This window comes from Siphateles boraxobius, unplaced genomic scaffold, assembly GCF_051911475.1.
Source record: "Siphateles boraxobius isolate OS27281-9 unplaced genomic scaffold, OSU_SipBor_1 41, whole genome shotgun sequence".
In the NCBI taxonomy this organism is placed as follows: domain Eukaryota; kingdom Metazoa; phylum Chordata; class Actinopteri; order Cypriniformes; family Leuciscidae; genus Siphateles; species Siphateles boraxobius.
In genome coordinates this window covers 9530220-9552626 of record NW_027509042.1, presented here as the reverse complement: position 1 = coordinate 9552626, position 22407 = coordinate 9530220, and the positions used below count along the sequence as shown (strand labels likewise).

Here is a 22407-nt window from a genome sequence, read left to right as displayed (position 1 = left end):
GATCTCTTCTTGGGCGTTTTGGCTGATGTGATTTTAGAACCAGGCCACATGACATTTCATCTGCTTATGTTGGTTTTCGCCAGTACATTCATCATGGTCTGCCTTGTTATGCCAGCACTTTTAGAGCTACTGTTTTTATTTCCATGGCAAGATTAATTCTCTGTTAGAAGAGAAAGCTAAGGTTGAAGTATAATCCTCTTATATTTTTCAGTACAAGTTGCATTCATATTTCCCTTTTATGTCTATTTTTAATTTTATTAGTTAATTTTGACATTATGTAATAATTTATTATTATTTAAAGGAATATTCCAGGTTAAATATGTTAAATAAACAAGTCAGCATAAAATATTCACATTATTTACTTTAATATGCGTTCCTTATCTTATGCACCAGTGCACATTATTGCCCCAAAAAAATTATATTATGCTTTGCCTCCTGAAATATTCATTGGGATATAGAATGCTTCTTTTTTAGGATTCAGAATTTGATTAAAAATGTACTCATTCCTTAATTTCTTATACTTATTGATAAAGTACAGTTGAAATTAGTACTAAAAACTGTACTTCTGCCATTTAATTCTTTTTCTTAGGGAAGCAGCACAATAGCGAATTTTCCCGTTTGATTGCCCAGGTCAGAGGTCGTCTGGAGTCCAAGAGACCACAGATCAAACAAGAAGAGGGGAAGTCAAAAGAAGAGACAGACTCCAAAGGTCCCATCTCAGTTTCTTTTCAGATTGTGTTTAAAGATTTTACTCTTTTTTTTGAGAATATGCTTGTTTGAACATTGAATAATCTTGACTGATTGATGATTTAATGATCAGATAATGAATTAGAAAATATGACAATTGGTATGACATGACTAAAAAACTGGCTAAGGATATCGCATATAATCGCAATTTGAATACTCGATTGATATTTAATTGGTATTTAACTTATAATTAAATTAATGTTGACACTGTTGGAAATGCTTGCTGCAACTATAGTGACCCAGGGAAATTTAACCTACTTTCAGAATCCAACTAAAATAATACACCAATCTTTTTATTTATTTATTGGCCAAAATTATTCAGATGTCAATATCTTTGTTAGAGAAAGTATGTGAACCTCTAGTATTATCAGGCCATTTAAAAAGTAATTGGAGTAGGCTGTTTAAATTACACAAATGTCAGATGTATTTATGAACCCGTGAGAACATCAAGGAAGAATAGAGAATAGTGTACATGGCAGGATAAAGAGAAGGAAGGAAGGAATATTGACCCTCTAAAGGCTTCCAAAGACTACAAGGAAGCAGCAGATAACTGTTGGATAAATGTTTTGTTGAATGTAAATGTAAATGCGTTTTATCTCAGATATGAAAGGCGGTGACAGTGTAATTAGCGGCTGCTTTGCAGTTTCTGGATCACAATTGCTTGCCATCATTGCTGGAACTCTAAATTCTGAATTGTACCAAAACGTTTTACAGGGACATGTTAAGGCATCAGTCTGTGAACTGACACAGGAATCCCAACATCACTGAGAAGAAGCAGTGTTGTATTGAGGAATGGACCAAAATTGCTCCAATCTGATGTGCAGGACCTATCCAAAGTTTATGCAAGCATTTGGTTGTATTATTGCTGCTCCCAAGGCAATGGTTCACATACTTTTTCCAGCAAAGACATTGAATCATGGACCATTTTACTCTATTAACAACCAAAAATATGATATTTTTGTGTTATTTGTTTGATTAGACTATTTTTATCTAGGTTTTGGACCTGTATTATGATAATGTATGCAGAAATAAAGAAAATGCATAAACATCTCAAATCTACAACAACTGTACTGACAGTGCTATGTACAGACCATTTCATTCACACACACACACACACACACACACACACACACACACACACACACACACACATACACACACACACACACACACACACACACACACACACACACACACACACACACACACACACACACACACACACACACACACACACACACACACACACACACACACACACACACACACACACACACACTCTGTTTGAAACTTAATTACTTTTGTGAGGTAACTTGTCAATTGCAGTGAACAATACCCTGTAGACCCCATCGCCTACTCTGATGATAAGATGCCAGCCTCATGCTGTTATCACCAAAGCATTAATGGCTCTATAGATGGACTTCAGAGTCAATAAGCAGTTTGCAGTGTAGAACTATATGACTTTACTGTCTGGATTGGATATCTCTTTATCAGTCAGTTCCAGCACAATCGTATTAGTTTCGGAATTAGATTATGGAATTGTCAGTTCTCTAGTAAAGACTGTGTAAAAATTGATTTCTGAGGTGTGCTGATTATTACAAAAACAATACCTTTTTCATAATTTTCCAAAAATTTCAAACTGTTTTTTACCAAAAACACATTAGGGTGTGTATCAATACATCCACTGCCTTTCTTTTTTATTTGTGGAAAGAAACACAGACCTTTGTTAGTGTGACTTTTGATGTGACTCAAATGACAAGTAACCAAGACCAATTTTTAATCACAATTGGCCCTTAATGAGAAATTTTGAACCCTGACTACATCTACTTGACAAATATTGATTAATAAAAGTTAGCAAAAAAACAAGCTTATGGTTTTCCCAATAAATGATACCAAAGGGGCATATTTCAAAAAGTTTTTACACATTATTGTGTACATAACTGACGTGTATTTTTATTTATTTTTCCATGTCTTTGCAACAGGTGCACACAACAGCATTCAGAGCACCCCCCAGCCTCTGGTTTCTGCACTGCTGAAGGTAAAGAGTGAAGAGATAGAGGGGGTAATTGAGCTTCCAACAAGATCATCAAGCCCTACAGTCAGTGAAGTGTCAGTCAGCAGGTACTTCTGTTCGAAAGGGAACCAATTCCTCCCTTGTATTTGGACTAATTTTATGTGGTCAATACTTAAAGGGATAGTTCACCAAAAAATTTAATTCTGTCATTTTCTCACCCTCATGTCGTTTCAACCCTATATGACTTACTTTCTCCTGTGCAAAACAAAAGAAGATATTTTGTAGAATGTTAGTTGATAAAACATTTTAATCACCAGTGTCTTCAATTGTATTTTTGTTTTGAATGACAATAGGGTTAGTAAATTATTATGAGAATTTAAATTTTGGGTGACCTATCCCTTTAAGCACAAGGTATGTGAGGCCATGCTAAATTGCTGAGCTTTTTGTCTACCAATGTATTTTAGCCATGAATATTTTCAGAATGCAGCATGCCCTTGAAAAATAAATATGAGGACATTCAACAAACTTATTTAATGTGATCCAGTCAATGACATCTACATCATCATCCAGAACCATTTGTTTTATATAAAATAAAATAGTGTATATATATGTAAAAAAGTAGCTTTTGAAAGAAATATTTTATTTGATTCAACACATTTATTACACAAACTTTTAAGCCACAATGGCCATGATTTTTTTTTTTTTCAGCAGAACCAACAGTTCTGCTCTGGCTTTATAGGTCATATGTACAATTGCATCACTTTGAAACAGCATACTGTTTTCAAGCAAGTATTATGTAAATGAATGCACTTTGAAATCATGCATTTTCTAATTAGTTTTCATGTGGAGAGATTTTGTGGGCAAGATCTGTCAGCAAAGACAGTCATTCATCTTAGCTTAATATTTATTCAGTTCAAGTTCAGTCACTCAGAGATGCTTTTTTTTAATTTTTGCCTTTGTTTTTTAGTCAAGGTCCTGTCTTTAAATTTTTCATTTTTGTTATATTTAGAATCAGTTAGGTATACACCTAGATGTGGTCTTGATAAGTATGCATTTCATTTAGCCACAAAAATTGAATAGATCCTTTGACTTGCTTTGATTTGTCTTGGATTATGTGATGAAATTAATACCATTCAAACACAACCTGAGGGCAGTTCCTCCCTGCCTTTCTTAGTCTAGTCCACTTCAAATACAACGTACGTCAACATCTCTAGTATTAAATATCACTGTTATTGGAATCCCGAGATTGAGAACATTTTCAGGTGTGGAAACATTCTAAATCATTTCCAGTGTCACTCTCTATGCTCTGTTCCTGACTGTCTCGTGCAAATTTCCTGCTGTTTTTAAAACAATATTGAAGGGTCTTTTGCTCTGTAATCATCATGTGAGCTGTTAAGGTCAAAGTGGGATGTTAACTTTGGCAGAAAATAACCTGTCAGTCACTAAGGAAATGGATTCATAGAATTATTAATCTTTTTTTTTATCTCTCAAGCTTTCAAATACTTTGATATTTTGTATTAGCTTTGCTTTTTGAAAACAGCTTAATTTATTGATTTTCACAACAAATACAATAATATTATTTAAGCTCTCTATAAAGATAGCCGAATAATGGGGCTATGTCATCAATTACAAATACTTAGTACGAATACAAGTATCATATTCATTGAATATACAGTAGAGGAAATGATAAAGTATCGAACAGAAGTATTTATCCTATGAGAGCTTCAGTGGCTGTTGTCCAGTTATAAATTGGTCGTGGTGATGCATTTTGGACTGGAGTCAAGCTGTGGCAGTGGCACATTTCAGATCTTAAAGAAACAGGCATTTTTAGAGCACATCAGTCTGGCATTGCTTTAAAAATGTTTTTTAGATGCTGTTAAGGCTTCCATTACCACTATTTTCCTGAATCTACTGATAAAAATAGTGTTACTACTAATAAAAGTAAACTTGGACATAAAGGAATATCAACAATTAGAGACATCATCCAATCATCCAATTACATAGTTTCAAAGGTCCATGATGACGTGATCAATGATGTACCATCATCATTGCTCCCAACTAGAGTTGTCACTAACACATTTTCGGTAGTTGTTACAAATACCAGTCATATTTCATTTATTCATTCATTCATTCATTCATTATTTCATGTTGTTAATACTGTTTATTATTTAACGTTTATTAATGATCTGAATGAATACACAAACAGTGGAGACTCTGTTAGACATTAGTTACATTAGGCTACAGATTTAATTGTGATTTATGTGTCCCACTTTTTACATTTACTTACCAAAACCTACTGTTTACTTCAATAACGCACCTAGTTCCTTCAGTGTTTTCAATGTGCATTAAAGATTAATTTCGGCCCGCATCGTCCCTTGTGGCACTCAAAATGCTCTTTAACCCTCTGCACTTTAACACCTCCTTGAGATGTTTTGACATGCCCTGACATTTGTGCTTTTTTCAGTTGCTTATAAACATATTAATTGCAAAGGTGTAATTACACTATATTTAGCACAAACAGGGCTACCATAATATGTGAGCAACATGTATGTACATGTTTGTATTTTTGAGAGAATATTGTTCATGCATGGTTATTGAAAAAACAAAAACTTAAAGTTTCTGAAATAAGGCCACAAAACACATACTAAATATGAGTCCACAAGACTTTTGACTAATGGATGTTGTAGCCTAGAGCTGCTGGACGTTGCAAAACAATGCCCTGGCCGTAATAGTCATTTTACACATCAATTTTTAATGGTGTATTTGGTGCACCATTATATTTTGGTGCAGTGCTGTAATTTGTTGTGGTGCCAATGTTCAAGTCCCCTGAGAGACTTTAGACTGGAATTTAATTTTGTGGAAGATGTAGAATGTGTGATGAAGTTCAATCAGATGGGGTTGTTTCATTATCTGTTTGGTTTTGTTGACTGAAATGTAGTCGATGTGCTACTAACTTTTAACCAGATTTCATAAGAATATTCATGCCAGGTCATGCTAATCTTAAGATTGAAGTTTGTCATTGAGGGAATTACAAGAATGTAACCTTTGTATAGAGTTTACGACTGAGGTTGAATAATCTTTGCCATTTTAAACTGAAAAATGAATACTCACGTATTTACTCTAAAGTGTCTCTCATTGTTTGACTGTGCATGTCGCCTTTTGTAGGACACAGCATTTATTAAACTCATACATGGAGATTAATTTAATATGTTGTTGTGTGTATGTGTGCGTGTTGTGCTCAAGGGCACTATAATTTGATGTATTTGTTTTTATTCATTTGTAAAAGGCTTCCAGTAACAGATGTTCATCATTGTGTTTTTAGGAAGTGGGTTGATTGTTTTACCAAGGTGATCGCGAATGATAATGAGAAAAGCATTTTCATTTTCCTGTTTTTAGTTGGCTTGAAAGATGAATCTAAACATTATGGATATTTAATACAATGTATGATCTTTCACATCTTGCTGTTTTTTACATCAGCCAGTGCTTGATTTAGTTATTTTTTTGTATATGTAGCTTTGGCACATTCTTACATCTGAATGTTTGATTTGCTGTCTAAAAGTCAAAGGTTAAGGTAAATTTTAGAGATTCATCAACGTTGGCAGCTCCACTTGTCACACATTCTATCTATCACAGGCTCACAACTGCAGCTCCTACTGGAGACATGGGATTGATAGTGTTCTGCTTATGCACTCTGGGGGTATTCTAGGGATTAGTTTGTATATGCTTATTAAAATATTGCAGACCATGAACTGCATTTTTTTTAATACACTGTCCATTTCATTAGCACTTCGCATCCTGGCGTTTTGAGCTCATGCTGTAAAAATGCTTAAAGCTGTATTCTGGGGCAAGTCCTCTGTTTTGTACTACATTTCAACTTGTCTCTCAGTTTGTAAAAGCAGTTCTTACAATTGAAGTCTTTTTTTTAGCCTTTAATTTTTTTAAATTGTTTTGTTTCTGATTTTTGTTAAAGAAAGTCTGAAATTCCAGCTTCATAGGATGAGTTGATCTGCTTTGTGGCGTTTATTCACCCTGAAGTTATGTATTTGAGTGCTTTTGTTGAACCGTGACATTGAGGTGATTCATAGGTGTAGAACCAATCAAAATTCTGCAGGTAGGAATAGGTTTTGAAGTTCTTCTCCTTTGAAGTTTCAGTGGTACCATGACCTCTGAATGTCTTGTGATTCAGCAGGAAAATGCCACTTTACTGGTTTTGTGGTCTTTAGGTAATATGAAGTTTTCATGAATACGATTTTTTTTAATTCTATTATTAGCATATACATTTGAGTGAAAAGTAAAAAAATACATTTCAGAGTTTGTTCATTTTATCTGGCCCCTTTTTTACTTTAATAACCCCAATATTTCTATGGAAGCAAGGAAATCTGACTTCTCGTTTTAAGGGGTTTGTATTTGATCAGTAGAAATATAGAAAGTATTTGTTCTGTATTGAAATTGTCTGTCCTGTAGTTGATTATTAAATTGTATATTTGGTGAACATCAATCTTAGCTCTTCTGGGTCTGCTTGATCCCTGAATCTAAAACAATCTTTGGTTTAAACTGTGACAGAATGTATTACATCCCTTTCTTATTCAGGGCAGAAACAGATGTGTGTGTTTGTCTTATTGTGGTTTGTAAATGCCTGTGAAACATGTGGCTCCCTCTCTTTTTCTTGGTTCTCTCTTCCACTAAATCACCTTGGTCCTTCTGTTTTACTAAATTCAACTAATTTCAGACCTTGAATGTTTAATTACATCTTAAAGCTGCGTTAGGCTGCACTTAAACCATCATATACAATAGCAATTCAAAGTTTAAATTAAAACACACCTACTAGGTTTTTAGTATTATTGTTTTGTTTTGTTTTTTAATAAAGTTCATATGTAGGTACAAATTGTGTCTACAACTGATTTTAAGCATTTAAGAATACACCTTTTAAAAAGATAGTCAAATGAGTCCAAACTTTGAGGTTAAAGTTCACCAAAGTTCTATCTTAAATGCTTGCCTACCTCCCCTTCCTTCTTGTATAAAAATAAAAGTAAATGTAGCACAACATTTAGGTTAGCCACAGGTTAGCTTATTCAGCATATGCCACATTAGCTATTGATTACTAATACTTTCAGATCCTGGTATGTTTAAAGGACAATTCCAGCCAAAAATGAACCTAGGGGTAAATAACACATGGGTTCAGAGTCAACCGTTTTCTGGGATGCGTTTTCATGAAAATCGAATGTACCCAGTTTTATCTTTAGTTAACCACAGATTAGCTTATAACGCTAGTATATAGGGCATAGAATACAGTACAATTCGTGTATATAGGCAGGAGCCATCTTTGGAAAACAGTCTCGACCAGTCGAACCACGAACGCCGTGCTACGTGCTGGCCGATAGTCACAGTTCAGCTCACGTAGCACGCCGTTCGTGGTTCGACTGGTCGAGACTGTTTTCCAAAGATGGCTCCTGCCTATATACGTGAAGTGTACTGTCTTTATAAAGTATCTCCTTATTAAACTTTCTGTACACTTACAAGCTTCTCAATGCTTCGGTTTGCAGGTAGAGACCCTCATTATGCTACCGTGTTAGTGTGGGGCTATTTTGAGCCTTGTTAGTGGTATTAATTAGCGATTTTTTTATTTTTTATTTATTTTTTTATTCTATGCCCTACATACTAGCGTTATAAGTTCATATGTGGTAAAACTAAATATAAAACTGGGTACATTCGATTATCATGAAATCCCAGAGAATGGTCGACTCTGTACCCATGTGTTATTTACCCCAGGTTCATTTTTGGCCGGAATTGTCCTTTAAGTATTTTTTTTATATATCATCAAAAGTAAAGTCAGGGATGACTGGGGACTTTTTATAATAATGCTTTTTTTCTTTCTCTCATTTCCCAGTCCTCCTTTGCAACCAATTCCCCCCATGTCACCACTCTCCTCTTTCCATCACATCACTGCCTCCAGTTCACAATTTCCGCACTTTCTACATGACAGATTACTGGTTTGTTGAGTCCCCCATGGTTTTCATCAATAGATACCACTTCTGTAATCATTTCTCAAACAGAGCTGGACCAAAGCACCAATGTGGCAGAGACTTAAGTTATCATCACTACTAGTGTCTCACTATTCTGCTCATGTCTGCAGAATCACAATATTTTTGAGTGAGGAGCATGTGCCTTCAGAAGACACCTCATTGTGTCAACTTTCTATACCTTGTCAAGATGTTGATTTTGACAGCATCCTCAGTAGCTGTGCAGATATCATGTAACATCATGTTTGTGTCTAAGAACCGTTTTGGGCCTTTTTTCTCCAGATAACTTTGTATGCAAGTGGGGCTCTGTAAAATAATTTTCCGGTCTGAGTCAAAATGCTAAAAGAATCTGCCATATTATGAATGAATATGAATGTAGTAACTCCCAGTTGAGGGGAACCAGAGATTATATTGATTTATTCCTAATTGGTTTCTCCGATTTCCTTCAACATCTACAATACAGTAGAATTCAATTAAAACAAACATATTATAAACACATTATGCCTTGGAAAGCTTTTTAACATAAACTCAGAAATGTGTCACACCAAGCAGGCGAGTTTATATCAATGTATTTGACAGTGCAAGTCATTTATTATATAGTTTGTAATGGAATTCCCCCAACCCACAATGTTTTGTATTAGACCTGGTAAGACACTCGTACTGATAAACCGGCCCATGCTGAATCTTTACAGATTTTTTGAAATATTAACAGTTTTTTTTCTTCTGTCTTTTATTCCAGCTCCATCTCAGATATTTTCTGTTGAAGAAATGAGAGCAGCGACTCTAGTAAGTAGCTCTTTACATACAACAAAATGACATTTCACACTTCACATACACGAATACAAATAGTTAAATCAAAATATGTGCACATCATAAACAATAATTTTGCTTTATTTCTTATTGTGCACAATTAATTATAGCATAAATTTATCTCCCAATATTTCCCTGAATTCTTCTTCATGATATAAGTTGTAATGTAAAATATCCCACCCTGTATATTTTTGGACATATGCCATCATTCAAAAGTTTGCGGTCAGAATTATTTTGTGGTTTGCTTATTTTGTTTTAAAGTCATCAAAAGTTACAGTGAAACCATTTATAAGGTTACAAAATATTAATATTTTTATTAAATGCTGTTTTTTTCTCTTTCTATTCATTAAAGAATCCTGGGAAAGAATTAAGGAGCACAACTATTTTCAACATTGATAAGAAAAGTTTCTTGAGCAGCAAATCAGCATATTGTCATGAGACACTGAAGACTGAAGTAATGACTGTTTAAAGTTCAGCCTTGCCATCACATGAATCAGTTTATTTTAAAATATATTAAAATAAAACCTTTTTTTGGTTATATTTCACAATACAACGGTTCATTTTATACAAATAAATGCAGCGTTGATGAACATAAGACTTCTTTCATTTTCTTGTTGAATGTTCTGCACTGACTGTTGTCTCAGAACCTCAATTTCAGTAATGCACTGCTGATTTTCCCATGTTAATTTTTTGCTACTTTCAGCAATAAACATGCAGTATATTCTTTGAAAGGATGTTGTCCCACAAAAATTCCTGAATCTGCGGTCCTCTAACGAAGACCTAGATTCTTGCTAGTTTTTGTTGGCTTGGGTTGTATGTCTCTAGTTCCAGCACATCTGGAGTGTGTAAGTTCTTCTTTCAGCGAGGGATTGCTCTTCTTTGATTGAGTAGTGCCCCCCACTATGGGCCACTCACTGGGGGATAAGAGTTTCAGGCAGTAGCTGCTCAATTCTGTCTAGAGACAACACACACCCACCCATTACCCATAAGCCTGCCTTGACGATCCACCTCAAGACTTTTTATAAATGTGCTATGGAAAATTGTATTTGTGGGATAGTGTTATGTCAGACATGATATTAAGGCTAGCTGGCGTGCCAGGACGTATGTCGTCTTGACGAGAATTAAAAAAAGTATCTATTGCGTTTCACCGTTTACAGAAATTCTTAAGGCTCTAAATATTGAAGCCATTGCCCTTGGATTTAAATCCAATTGCCCTTGGATTTAAAGAAGCATTAATCCATGAAAATGTCATCTGAAGGAATTTCAATAAATCATAGTTTGTTCTTAAATACAGTTTTCTTATGACTATCATTTACAAAGGCTTAGCAGACTTTTGTGCTGGCACTTAAACACCATCTGACTACATTCATTGGTTATGGCGAGAGATGCTGTCAGAACTTAATGCGAATAAAATGGAGTATATTTAGCAGGGAAACTTTCTTTTAGAATCCGTTAGGGCTGCACGATTTGGGGAAAATGTCATATTGCAATTATTGTGGTCAACATTGCGATATAATAAACAAAAGGTTTTATGAGTCAAGTTGCTTGGTTCTAAAGCAAAATGCACACACAGATTAGGGATAAACGTGTATTTCTCAACTCAAACTAGCAACAACAACTAAATGATTGGTAACACATATAATGATCAATAAGCCATTGATGTCTGGATAAAAATGAACAGTCTGCGCTGCATAAATTATATATAGACTAATCCTTATTAAAGCTACAAAAGTTCTTTAGTCAAGAGCAGTGAGTAATTTTCTCTGTTCCCTTTTGTTCTTTGATTAACTTTACTGACAGAAAGCTTTATTGGCTGCTGCCCCTTTAAGAGCAGCCGCTGCTGACAGAGACGCGGATCTCACACGCCTTATTCTCTCACAACTCTTTACGTCCATCAAAAGTCGCTTGACGTCACCCCTAGGTGACGCACTGCACCCATAAAGTGCAGTGTGGCGCGACAAGTGTTGCACGGACACAGAGCCGGTCCGAGCCTTTTGGGGGCCCTAAGCAGAGTTTGATTTGGGGGCCCCCTCCCACTACGCGAAGTCACCTGGGCTTGACGATTATTGACACAAATGTCACGCAATAATGATACATTATAAATTAATACAGTGAGGTTATGTATTAATACAAAATAAATACTTAATAAAAAATAGAAGGCTACTTAAATAAAAGTTTTAACTTTTACTTTACACTTTTACTAACTCTTTGAAACTTCTTAAAACAAACTGTCTCAAAACATATAAAATAAATTATAAAATATAAATTATAAAAATAAATTATTTGCTAAAATAATGACAAAACTGAGAAATCAGAAACATAATAAGAGCAAGGGTTCAACAATAACAATTATTGTTGAAAACTGTAAAAAATATTATTATTTCTCAACTGTCCCAATACAGTGTAACTGTCCTCAAAATCTTTTTTTATCATTATTATTGTAACAGACTTTGTTATATTGTACATGACAGAATCCAACAAAGTCTGTTACTATAATACCGGTAATGATGTACTGGCTCTCGTTGTATGTGTGAATGCAATCTATTTTTCCCCTCGGGGCTTGCCGTAGACAGGAATGGGTCGTGCGCACTTGGTACTGGAGTGTATGGGAAGCCAAACAAACCAAAAGTGGGACAAGACAGTGGGGGTTTACAGAGCTCGCGCGAGTCGCGCCGCGCTGAAATGTCATCTGCGCGGTTCAGTGGTCCGAGCGCGCGGCCGATTCGTCAGCGCAGCGCGGACGTATTTCCTAGCGACACCCAATGGGCAGCGCGGCGCGAACAATCCTCACCAGCGCTGCGCTGACCAATTTAAACAGCGCAGCGCAAACCATACATACATGCAAATAAATGTAGCCTACAATAAAGAAACCCCTCCTTCCTTAGAAAAAATTAGATCTCTGCTGAAGTTTAGTAGTTTTTCCCCACAGAAGACAAAGAAGAAGAAAGACAAGATGAAATGCACTCATTTCTTATGTTTATTATCTTTAATAGTGTTAGTAACTGACAGATTCCCCTGTGTCACTGCACAGCAGATTTTGATTTACATGAACCTAAAGAAAAAGCCTTGAAAAATTAATAATTGCAAAACTGCTGTGTCAAACTTAAAATTAACATTACCTTGGCCATCCCCATGTATGTAAAATTTGTGAAAATGGGGCGTTCACAGGAGGGTTGAAAATATGGCCCACCAGAAAACATAAGCCTTGTATAGCCTCTTGAAGTTCATTGATTGTGGTGATGAGGTCATTCTAAAACATTATACAGATGTGTGTGTATATACGGTCCTTCTCAAAAAATTAGCATATTGTGATAAAGTTCATTATTTTCCATAATGTAATGATAAAACTTCACGTCTCTCAACTTTCTTCACAATATCACACAGATTCTCTATGGGGTTCAGGTCAGGAGAGTTTGGCAGGCCAATTGAGCACAGTAATACCATGGTCAGTAAACCATTTACCAGTGGTTTTGGCACTGTGAGCAGGTGCCAGGTCGTGCTGAAAAATGAAATCTTCATCTCCATAAAGCTTTTCAGCAGATGGAAGCATGAAGTGCTCCAAAATCTCCTGATAGCTAGCTGCATTGACCCTGCCCTTGATAAAACACAGTGCACTAACACCAGCAGCTGACATGGCACCCCAGACCATCACTGACTGTGGGTACTTGACACTGGACTTCAGGCATTTTGGCATTTCCTTCTCCCCAGTCTTCCTCCAGACTCTGGCACCTTGATTTCCGAATGACATGCAAAATTTGCTTTCATCCGAAAAAAGTACTTTGGACCACTGAGTAACAGTGCAGTGCTGCTTCTCTGTAGCCCAGGTCAGGCGCTTCTGCCGCTGTTTCTGGTTCAAAAGTGGCTTGACCTGGGGAATGCGGCACCTGTAGCCCATTTCCTGCACACGCCTGTGCACGGTGGCTCTGGATGTTTCTACTCCAGACTAGGGATGGCGAAAACTAAACATTTTCTTGACCGACCACCGAGCCTCATTAGTCGGTTGAAACCGGTTAACCGATTAGTTTAAAATATGCCACACTATTTGAAATAACAGCCATTTCGAGCCGCGCCTGCAATTTCGCAACTCTGTGGCATCTCTCTCTGCCTCCCGCTCTCTCTCACACACACACACACACACACACACACACACACACACACACACACACACACACACACACACACACACACACACACACACACACAAACACAAACACACACACACACTGCCCCGGCGCCACTCACGTCACTTTTTTAAAATCCCCTACAGCGCGAAACATGAGTCCCGCAAACGCGGGGCAGAGGAGCTGCGACATCGGACGACAAATGGCTCCTTAGTTTCGAAATGGTTTGGGTACAAGGTGATCGCGTTGAAAATGAAGGCGTTGGTCTAGCGTTAGAAGCTCATTTGAAACATTGCAGCGTCTCATTTAAGAAAATGACAGCTCCGAAGAGACACTGCTTAGTTTGAGGTAACGTTAGCGCTAACAATAATAAAGAAAGATGATGATCATCATCACCTTATCTGCTACCACTGAAATGTAGATGTAATGTATTTCTACAGTATTACTACTGTATTTAAGCACTGTATCACACAAGTTGCAACTTACTGTGCCATTCTTTTTGGTGAAATGGTCCCACACACTACGTTTCTTTGCACGCTTCATCCTGTCGTCTGCCCTTGCTCTAACCTCCAGTGTTTTAGCCTGTAGCCTTTACTTTTCGCAAACCTTGTGAGCGCGCGAACCCAAACGCTGTGACCTCACGCCAAATGTTTTTATTGGTTTATTAAGTACAAACAGGAGAGTTATGAAAAATTGAGTGTGAGGGATTTGTTCACTTCACACAAAAATATCTTCGATTAAGATGGCTAACTGTAGTAGCGTTTAGTCCACTGTCTATAATAGCTTAATTTAGAGATCACTTTTTTTTAACCGACTACTGACAATTTGATCGGTTAACGTTGAGACGGTCAACCATCGGTCAAACGGTCATCGGTTAGCATCCCTACTCCAGACTCAGTCCACTGCTTCCGCAGGTCCCCCAAGGTCTGGAATCGGTCCTTCTCCACAATCTTCCTCAGGGTCCGGTCACCTCTTCTCGTTGTGCAGCTTTTTTTGCCACACTTTTTCCTTCCCACAGACTTCCCATTGAGGTGCCTTGATACAGCACTCTGGGAACAGCCTATTTGTTCAGAAATTTCTTTCTGTGTCTTACCCTCTTGCTTGAGGGTGTCAATGATGGCCTTCTGGACAGCAGTCAGGTCGGCAGTCTTACCCATGATTGCGGTTTTGAGTAATGAAACAGGCTGGGAGTTTTTAAAAAGCCTCAGGAATCTTTTGCAGGTGTTTAGATTTAATTAGTTGATTCAGATGATTAGGTTAATAGCTCGTTTAGAGACCCTTTTCATGATATGCTAATTTTTTGAGATAGGAATTTGGGGTTTTCATGAGCTGTATGCCAAAATCATCAGTATTAAAACAATAAAAGACCTGAAATATTTCAGTTGGTGTGCAATGAATCTAAAATATATGAAAGATAATGAGCTTTATTACAATATGCTAATTTTTTTAGAAGGACCTGTGTGTGTGTGTGTGTGTGTGTGTGTGTGTGTGTGTGTGTGTGTGTGTGTGTGTGTGTGTGTGTGTGTGTGTGTGTGTGTGTGTGTGTGTGTGTGTGTGTATTCAGGTTGATTGGGAGGGACACTTTTTCCAATTAATCTCAATGGCAAAAAGTGTCCAAATCACACTGAATTCACCCTATAAATCAATATCACAAAATATCAATAACATAAAATCGATCTTTAGTTTTAACATTTTATTCAAAATTAACAAATGATTGTTTTAATTATGGAATTCAGATATAAAAAGTCTACAAATGATGGCTGAATGCAAAACTTACTACAATAATAAAATACATTACCTGAGCATGTAAACTGTCCGATATAATTACCAGAAGGTTGGCGTACTCCTCAAGATGACTACGATATTGAAAGTCATTGAAGTTTCTGCTTTGTACAGCTCTTTCTGTTGCCTCTATACATAAAGGATGACAAAAAATAACAGATGCTGCGTTAACTGCGTTAACAGCCCTAATTTGTTTATTTCATATAAAATCGCAGCATTTTGCGTCATATAACTGCATAGGCTTGACATCGCGATTGCAATTGCGATATGATTAATCGTGCAGCACTAGAATCCATGTATATATAATAGTTAAGTCAAAGGTTTTTTGGGTTGTTTTTTTTGTTGTTGCACATAACAGAAGTTTTGGCCAGAGCTGACCAGATGGTGATATTCACTTTTTTAAAGCTTTTGTATGTTTTTGGATTGTAGAGATCACTGATACTGGTAGTGCAGCTCATCAACATGCATGTCCGACCCACTTGCTTACAATAACCCAACCACATTTAGCCACGTAAAATGCTTGACATAAGCAAAAACGGAAATGGTGCATGATTAATGTACCAGATTTTTTTCAGAAACCTTTCTGTCTTAGCCAGAACAGAACTGTCATCTTACTCGTCAATTCTCACCACTCCGTCATCTTAAGGTAGGCCAGGGCTGAATCCCAATTTACATACTACGTACTACTACTAAGTACTGTAAGTACATTGTAATCCTAAGTAGTTGACCTAAATAGATCTGTAAATATTGAAGGCAGTTATCCAGACAGTATGGTTTATTTTACATGCTATTCACCAAACAATTTGACAACAGAAAAAAAAATCCCACAAAGTTTTAAGGTAGATTTTGAAACTGATACAAGAGGGAATGTCAAAATGGCTGATTTATTGGCTATTACATGTAACTCTATGATCCTTAGTCATAATTGATCAATTATAATATTAATTAGCCCCTTGTTAATAATTAGCATATTGTCGTTACAAGGGGCTAATTTTCTTCAATCAGAATTTAAGAATCTACCTTGAACTTTGAAGCTAAGATGAAAGATTTATGCTTTAAATTCTCAGCTGTTTCAATTTTCTCTCAGAAGTGACGTTATCTCATAGCTGTTACTTTCAGCCTGTTCCCACACACATGAATGGTGAAAGATCTTATGTATTTCCAGAATAGATCGTCCTTTTAATGCCCTCATTGTTTATGAAATGCAAAAAATCCCTCTATTCAAACTCTGTTTGGTTAAACCTTCATCAAGACGTACGGCTGCCTTTGTGTCCCAGGTGATGTCATTCGTTCTCGTTTTGAGCTGGCTGTTTTTGGGAGCCGTAAGCAAGCGCTCAGTGTCACACTGTTTCTCGAGCGGTTTGTGTGATTCATGAACCAGGAGACTGAAAGGACTGATTTGTTTGTATTTTACTCATTAAGCATATGGATCAAATATTTCTTATGAATATTTTTTTTTTTGTCTATGGCTTTCAGAAGGCTTATCTCCAGGCCCAGCTCCTGCTTAATTGATATACAATAAATCTCTGTGCAAAGGCATAAAGGGAGGAAGCTGGTTTATTTGAGTAGCATCAAATTCCACACACATTTTGCTCCCAGCATACAACTGAGCCAATTTCCATAGCTCAGGGGGTCTCAAGGAGTCGGACCCCCCTTCGTGGTTAGAGAGATTGAAGCAGAAACCTGTTACATATTGTATAAAATTGAGTGTTGCATTTTTCAGCCTGGCCTGTAAAGTATGCATTTAGTTGTACCATATTACTGTATAAACATACAATACCGTTCAAAGGATTGGGGACAATTTTTGAAGATTTTGTTATTCTCTTACTTAACAGGGATGCATTAAATTGATCAAAAGTTACAGTAAAGGCTTTTACATTGTTACAAACATGTATTAAGCAACAACCGTTTTCAACTGTGATAAAAAAAAAAAATTCTTTCACCAAATCATCAATTTTGATTATTTCTGATAGATCATGCGAGGATGAAGGCTGGAGTGATGGAGTGATGGCTGCTGGAAATTCAGCTTTGCCATCACAGCAATAAATTACAATTTAAAAAAGGGAAAACTGTTTTAAAAACAGTTATTTTAAATGTAAATAATATTTCACAATATTACAGTTTTACTGTAAAAATCTTACTGACCCCAATAACTTTATTATAACTTTGGCTTCTTAACCTAAAGCCGGTTACACCCTTAACGTCTGTAAGGCCGATTTTGAATGTAATTTTAAACTTATGACTGATCATGCCCAAACACACTGAGTCCGAGACGGCTGTGTTCAAGTCAGTGTTTTAAAATCTGCTGCAGTCGATGAAAACTTTAAGTGTGTTCAGTTCAGTCTTGAAATGTTTCAGCTAGTTGTTAAGTGTGTCCCGCTAAAGCTTTAGTTGAAATGAACCTAATAATATGTGTTTGTTCAAAAACATTTCCACGTAATTTAGCTCTCCTGGAGTACTTGCATGGACTGCTGGAGACCCCTGTCATAACTAGAATTCAATTTTCTTTAAAGTTTGTTTAATCTAAGATATGCCACAGTTTTTTCATTTGACTTTTGAGTGAAAACATTTATTGGAGCCTCTTCATGTGAAAGTGTCTCCATATGGACAGCTGTGGGGTGTTTAAAGGGCTGTCTCTTTCACAATCACACACTATTTCTTATAAACTTGTCTGCATCTCAGGATATAACAAGCTTGTTCAACATGCAACCTTGGTTTGTACCATCACTTTTTGCCATCATTCACTTACAGAAAACAATGTTTAACTTTGTGGACACATGCAACATTCACCCTCATTTATTTTTTTGCATCATATGGACTGTTCCTGCCCCTTACTGAATAACACTTCCCAGAAAAGCAACAGCTGAGATGTTTACGTATGCACATCGTCCAAACTTGCAGTACCCTTTTGACAGTGAAGGTCCTTGACATGCATTGGCTCGTGTTCAAGCTATGAAGCCATCTTAAAGCTCCTCCATCTCAGATGAGGCGAATCAATTAGTTCCGTTTGCTAAGAGCTGATCTGGAAGATATTAGGATCATTGGATGTTTGGATAAGTCGTTGCAAATGTCATGCAAGTAATCCAGAATCATAAACCTGAACCCGAAGAAATCATTGCATTTTTCTCATTCTTAGCTGGTTTGTTAAGCTTATCCTGAGGGTTGCCTTTTGGCATTTATAGCTTGAGTATATTGAAAACATCTGCTTTAATCCTCTCAGCCCCTTTCAAAATCCCTTGGTTGTGAGATGTTTGATGCATCTGTCATTAAGACCTGACTCTATTTACCAGTTTGAATTCAGTCTTTAGTCATCATCTCTGGATGATTGCTTCACCTCTGGACCTATTCAAATTTATCATTCAGATTTTGTATTTGAGTAAATTGAGTAGTAGGGGAACTGGATCGGAAAGGGCCGCAAGCCGAAATTCGGGTTCAAATTCAGGGTCGCCCTTTTTAATCTTCAAAATCCAGGATGCATTTGTTATTGTCTAAGGCAGGTCTTCCGTCATCTTAAAGGGTTAGTTCACCCAAAAATGAAAATAAAGTCATTAATTACTCACCCCCATGCTGTACCAACCCCGTAAGACCTTTGTTCATCTTCGGAACACAAATGAAGATATTTTTGATTAAATTTTGATGAAGATATTTTTGATGAAGATATTTTTGATTTCCACGCGCATGCGTCGTGGAAATCTCTTGAACTCTCGTCTCAGGCCCACAAAGAAGAAAAGGAATAGTCGAATAAAGTAGTTATTTATATATATTTTTTCGGAAAAAAAGTATTCTCGTCACTTGATAAACTTATAGTTGAGCCACTGTAGGCACATGGAATATTTAAACATGTTCTTTAATGACTTTCTGGGCCGTCAAGTTTCATTCCCTCAGGCAGCCTATGTAGCAGTGATCCACCTCTCAGATTTAATCAAAAATATCTTCATTTGTGTTCCGAAGATGAACGAAGGTCTTACGGGGTTGGTACAGCATGGGGGTGAGTAATTAATGACTTAATTTTCATTTTTGGGTGAACTAACCCTTTAAGGCCAATGACACCTTGATGTCATAATTTGTATGTCATTTATGTACTTTGGTTACATGAAACTAATTGCCATTAAAATAAATTTTATACAGCCATTATGAATATATTTATAACAACCATTAAAATAATAAATTAAATACAGATTTATATACCTGTACAGTTCAATTTTGTGTAATATTTTTGAGATTTTAATGTGGGAGGACACATTTAGCTGAACTTTAGCTGAACCTTAGCTGAACATCGCTCTTGTTTGAATTGAATATTTTTAGTTAGTTCAAATTAACAAATGGATGTCCCTCTGCAGTATCACTGCAGACCCACTCTTGGATTTAACCTTTTAAGTGCCCCTCAAAAATCCTTTGTTCTGTTGTAGGATGAAGAAAAGAAAGAACATCAACGTTTCTGAAAGAATTTATTATCTAAGAAGATCTGGTTTTGTGGAAAAGAATAGGATATTGTACAAGACATGATCTTAACCAGAATGGACTAAGAGAAATTGGCATAGAAACTTGATTTCCAATAACTGAGACACTGTACATTCTGACTTGAAAGCGAATCCAGACCAGTCCTTCTAAATGATAAAAGCATGTCCTTGAGAAGCCGTGGAATTGCTCGTCCTTAGAAATAGTGGTCACACTGTGAAATTGGACTTCATCCATGATTTTGTTTGTGAAAAGGCATTTGTCTGCAGACTCAGAAGGAGATTTCTGACTTTTAGGCCTTAAAGCAACTGCAGTCAGTGATGTACAGGATCCAAAACACTTGCCCAGCCAATCAATGCATGTAAACTAAACATTCTTGGAGTTTTTTTTGTTTTGTTTTTTTCTACTTTGGTAACAGGCATGAGCTTTAATGAATGCAGTCATCAACACGGTTTGTGCAAAAATGGAAAATTTTATGATATTAACTTGTCTTCCAGCCATGCTGTAGGTCTTAAATGTTGTTACTTCATGAGTATCACAATTTTAGGGAATGATATGCTTTTTTCATTGTTAACTGGATTGCATGCAAAATGGATTATAATGCTAATTTATTTAGACATCTTATTGAACTGCAAACAGCTTACTGTGTTCATTTTCTTAGCAGAATCATGATTTTAGCAACCTATGCAAAAAGCAGTCAAGCAGATGAGAGGAAACGGAGAGACAGAAGTCCCGTCTGGCTGATTTTGAAAGAACTACAAAAAAAGTCGTACTGTGGTGTGCATTAGTGGGGCACTGAACACAAATTGAAGATTAACTGGCTAAATTAACAAGGGGCTTAGTAAATGATTGTCTTAGTGTGAGCTCTAGAGAGGAAATGGCTTCAGTTTCAGGTTTCTATTGCAGTTTTTTTTCTCCTTTCGCTCTGCTCTGCCATCTCTGTGGACACCATGCTGCTGCTCTAATTCCTTTAGTTATTTAATCATCATTGGACTTTGAACTGTATTTTCACCCTACATGTATGTATATTTTAAAATTGAAATTAAAAATGCTACCATGGAGATAAAATGGATGCAGTTTGATTAATGTCGTGACATGAAACTGAATGCGTAAAGGAGAGTTTTTACAGTCTGTGATAATGATTATGCAATAAACGTCTTTTCAGTAGGGAGATCTGTACCTCAGCTTTTTTGTAACACTCATTTTTTTGTTCCGTTATCTCTTTCTGCTCAGTTAAACATGTGCTAGTACCAAACGAGCCCATTTTAACCATGTGAATTTCTCTCTCTAGACACGGTGAGCGAGTTCTCCTCTTCTGAAGTCCAGAGCAGCCGGTTACAATGTGAGGTCTCCATTCCCGTAGGGAACACGCTTGAAGAGCCAGTGACGAAACATCCCAAGGGAATTGTGTAACAGTGTCCGTTTCGATTTTTTTTATAGTTTTTTTTTTTTTTGACTGAATGTGTGGTCTAAATATCTGAACTGAATTAATTCCATTGCGAACATTTTATGTACAATAGTTTAGCATTTCTTCATATTCCAATAAAACAAACAACAAAAAATGAGTTATGAAATGTATGTAATTCATTCATCATTCATGAAAACCAAGGATATCTCTCTGTCTGGAGAAATACCTGGAGAAATCGATCTGTTAGAATTCTCATTCATCTCCATTGCAGTTGCTCAGCGGATGCAGGACTCCCCAGAAGCATGCGGTTTGAAATTGAAATCTTTTCTTTTAGGGGATAATTACTTTTGAGCTGGAGGAAAGGGACGTCAGGAGCAACAGATCTGTGGCGCAGATAGGATGCAGATAGGTCTAATTTCTCTTTTTTTAAGAAATCAACTGTAAAAAACAATATAATAATAACATTATTAAATATTTGCTTTTTTTTTCCAGAATGCCCATGACTTTTAACCTGCAGGGGCTAAGATGGCCATGCTTATCGGTAAAACCTTGACCCTTTAGTTCTATGTGACCAGATATTTAAAGGTACACCCTGTAACGTTTTCCCCTCTAGAGGCTTAAAAACAAAACCACATGCATTTTGCGAAAGAACTTTGTTTTGGTTGTGCTTCGGCTCTACGTGACTGCGGATGAATATGGTTCTTTCTCATAACTTAAAAAAACTAGAGAAATGATCCTGCTGCTCATTAAACATTTACTACTAGACTTAAAAGAGATGGAAAATACCTCAATCTTACTAGCTGAATACGTTACTGTGGCTATACCCTTTAATAGACTTCCTTAAAATTCCAGCTATAGCCTTTAATATAAGGCTACCACCACCAAAATGAAATGATCCTTCACAATATATAGATGATGCTCTCTTACAATGAACTCTGTTAGAGAGTTACATATAGCAATGTATCTGTTTAATAAAATACCTTACTCACCTGTTGAGTAATAAAAATGTCATTTTTACAATACAAATCCCTAATTTCTCACTATCTC

At 36.4% G+C, this 22407-nt stretch overlaps 1 protein-coding gene across 6 annotated transcripts in view; it reads left to right on the top strand.

The window, feature by feature from the left end:
• rad18 (RAD18 E3 ubiquitin protein ligase) overlaps positions 1-21769 on the top strand; it is a 54331-nt gene extending 32562 nt beyond the window's left edge. The window contains exons 10-14 of one of the 6 annotated variants that reach the window (XR_013192970.1): positions 590-709; positions 2730-2868; positions 9521-9567; positions 21244-21359; positions 21632-21769. Coding sequence is in view for 5 of the 6 variants with exons in the window: in XM_077198166.1 (XP_077054281.1) it covers positions 590-709; positions 2730-2868; positions 21244-21271 (287 nt within the window). In the remaining variant the exon portion in view is untranslated. Of the gene's footprint in view, positions 1-589; positions 710-2729; positions 2869-9520; positions 9568-9943; positions 10182-21243; positions 21518-21631 lie in introns of those variants that run through there. The other 5 variants (XM_077198169.1, XM_077198168.1, XM_077198166.1 and 2 more) reach the window with 5 other exon arrangements.
• The last annotated feature ends 638 nt before the right edge of the window (positions 21770-22407 follow it).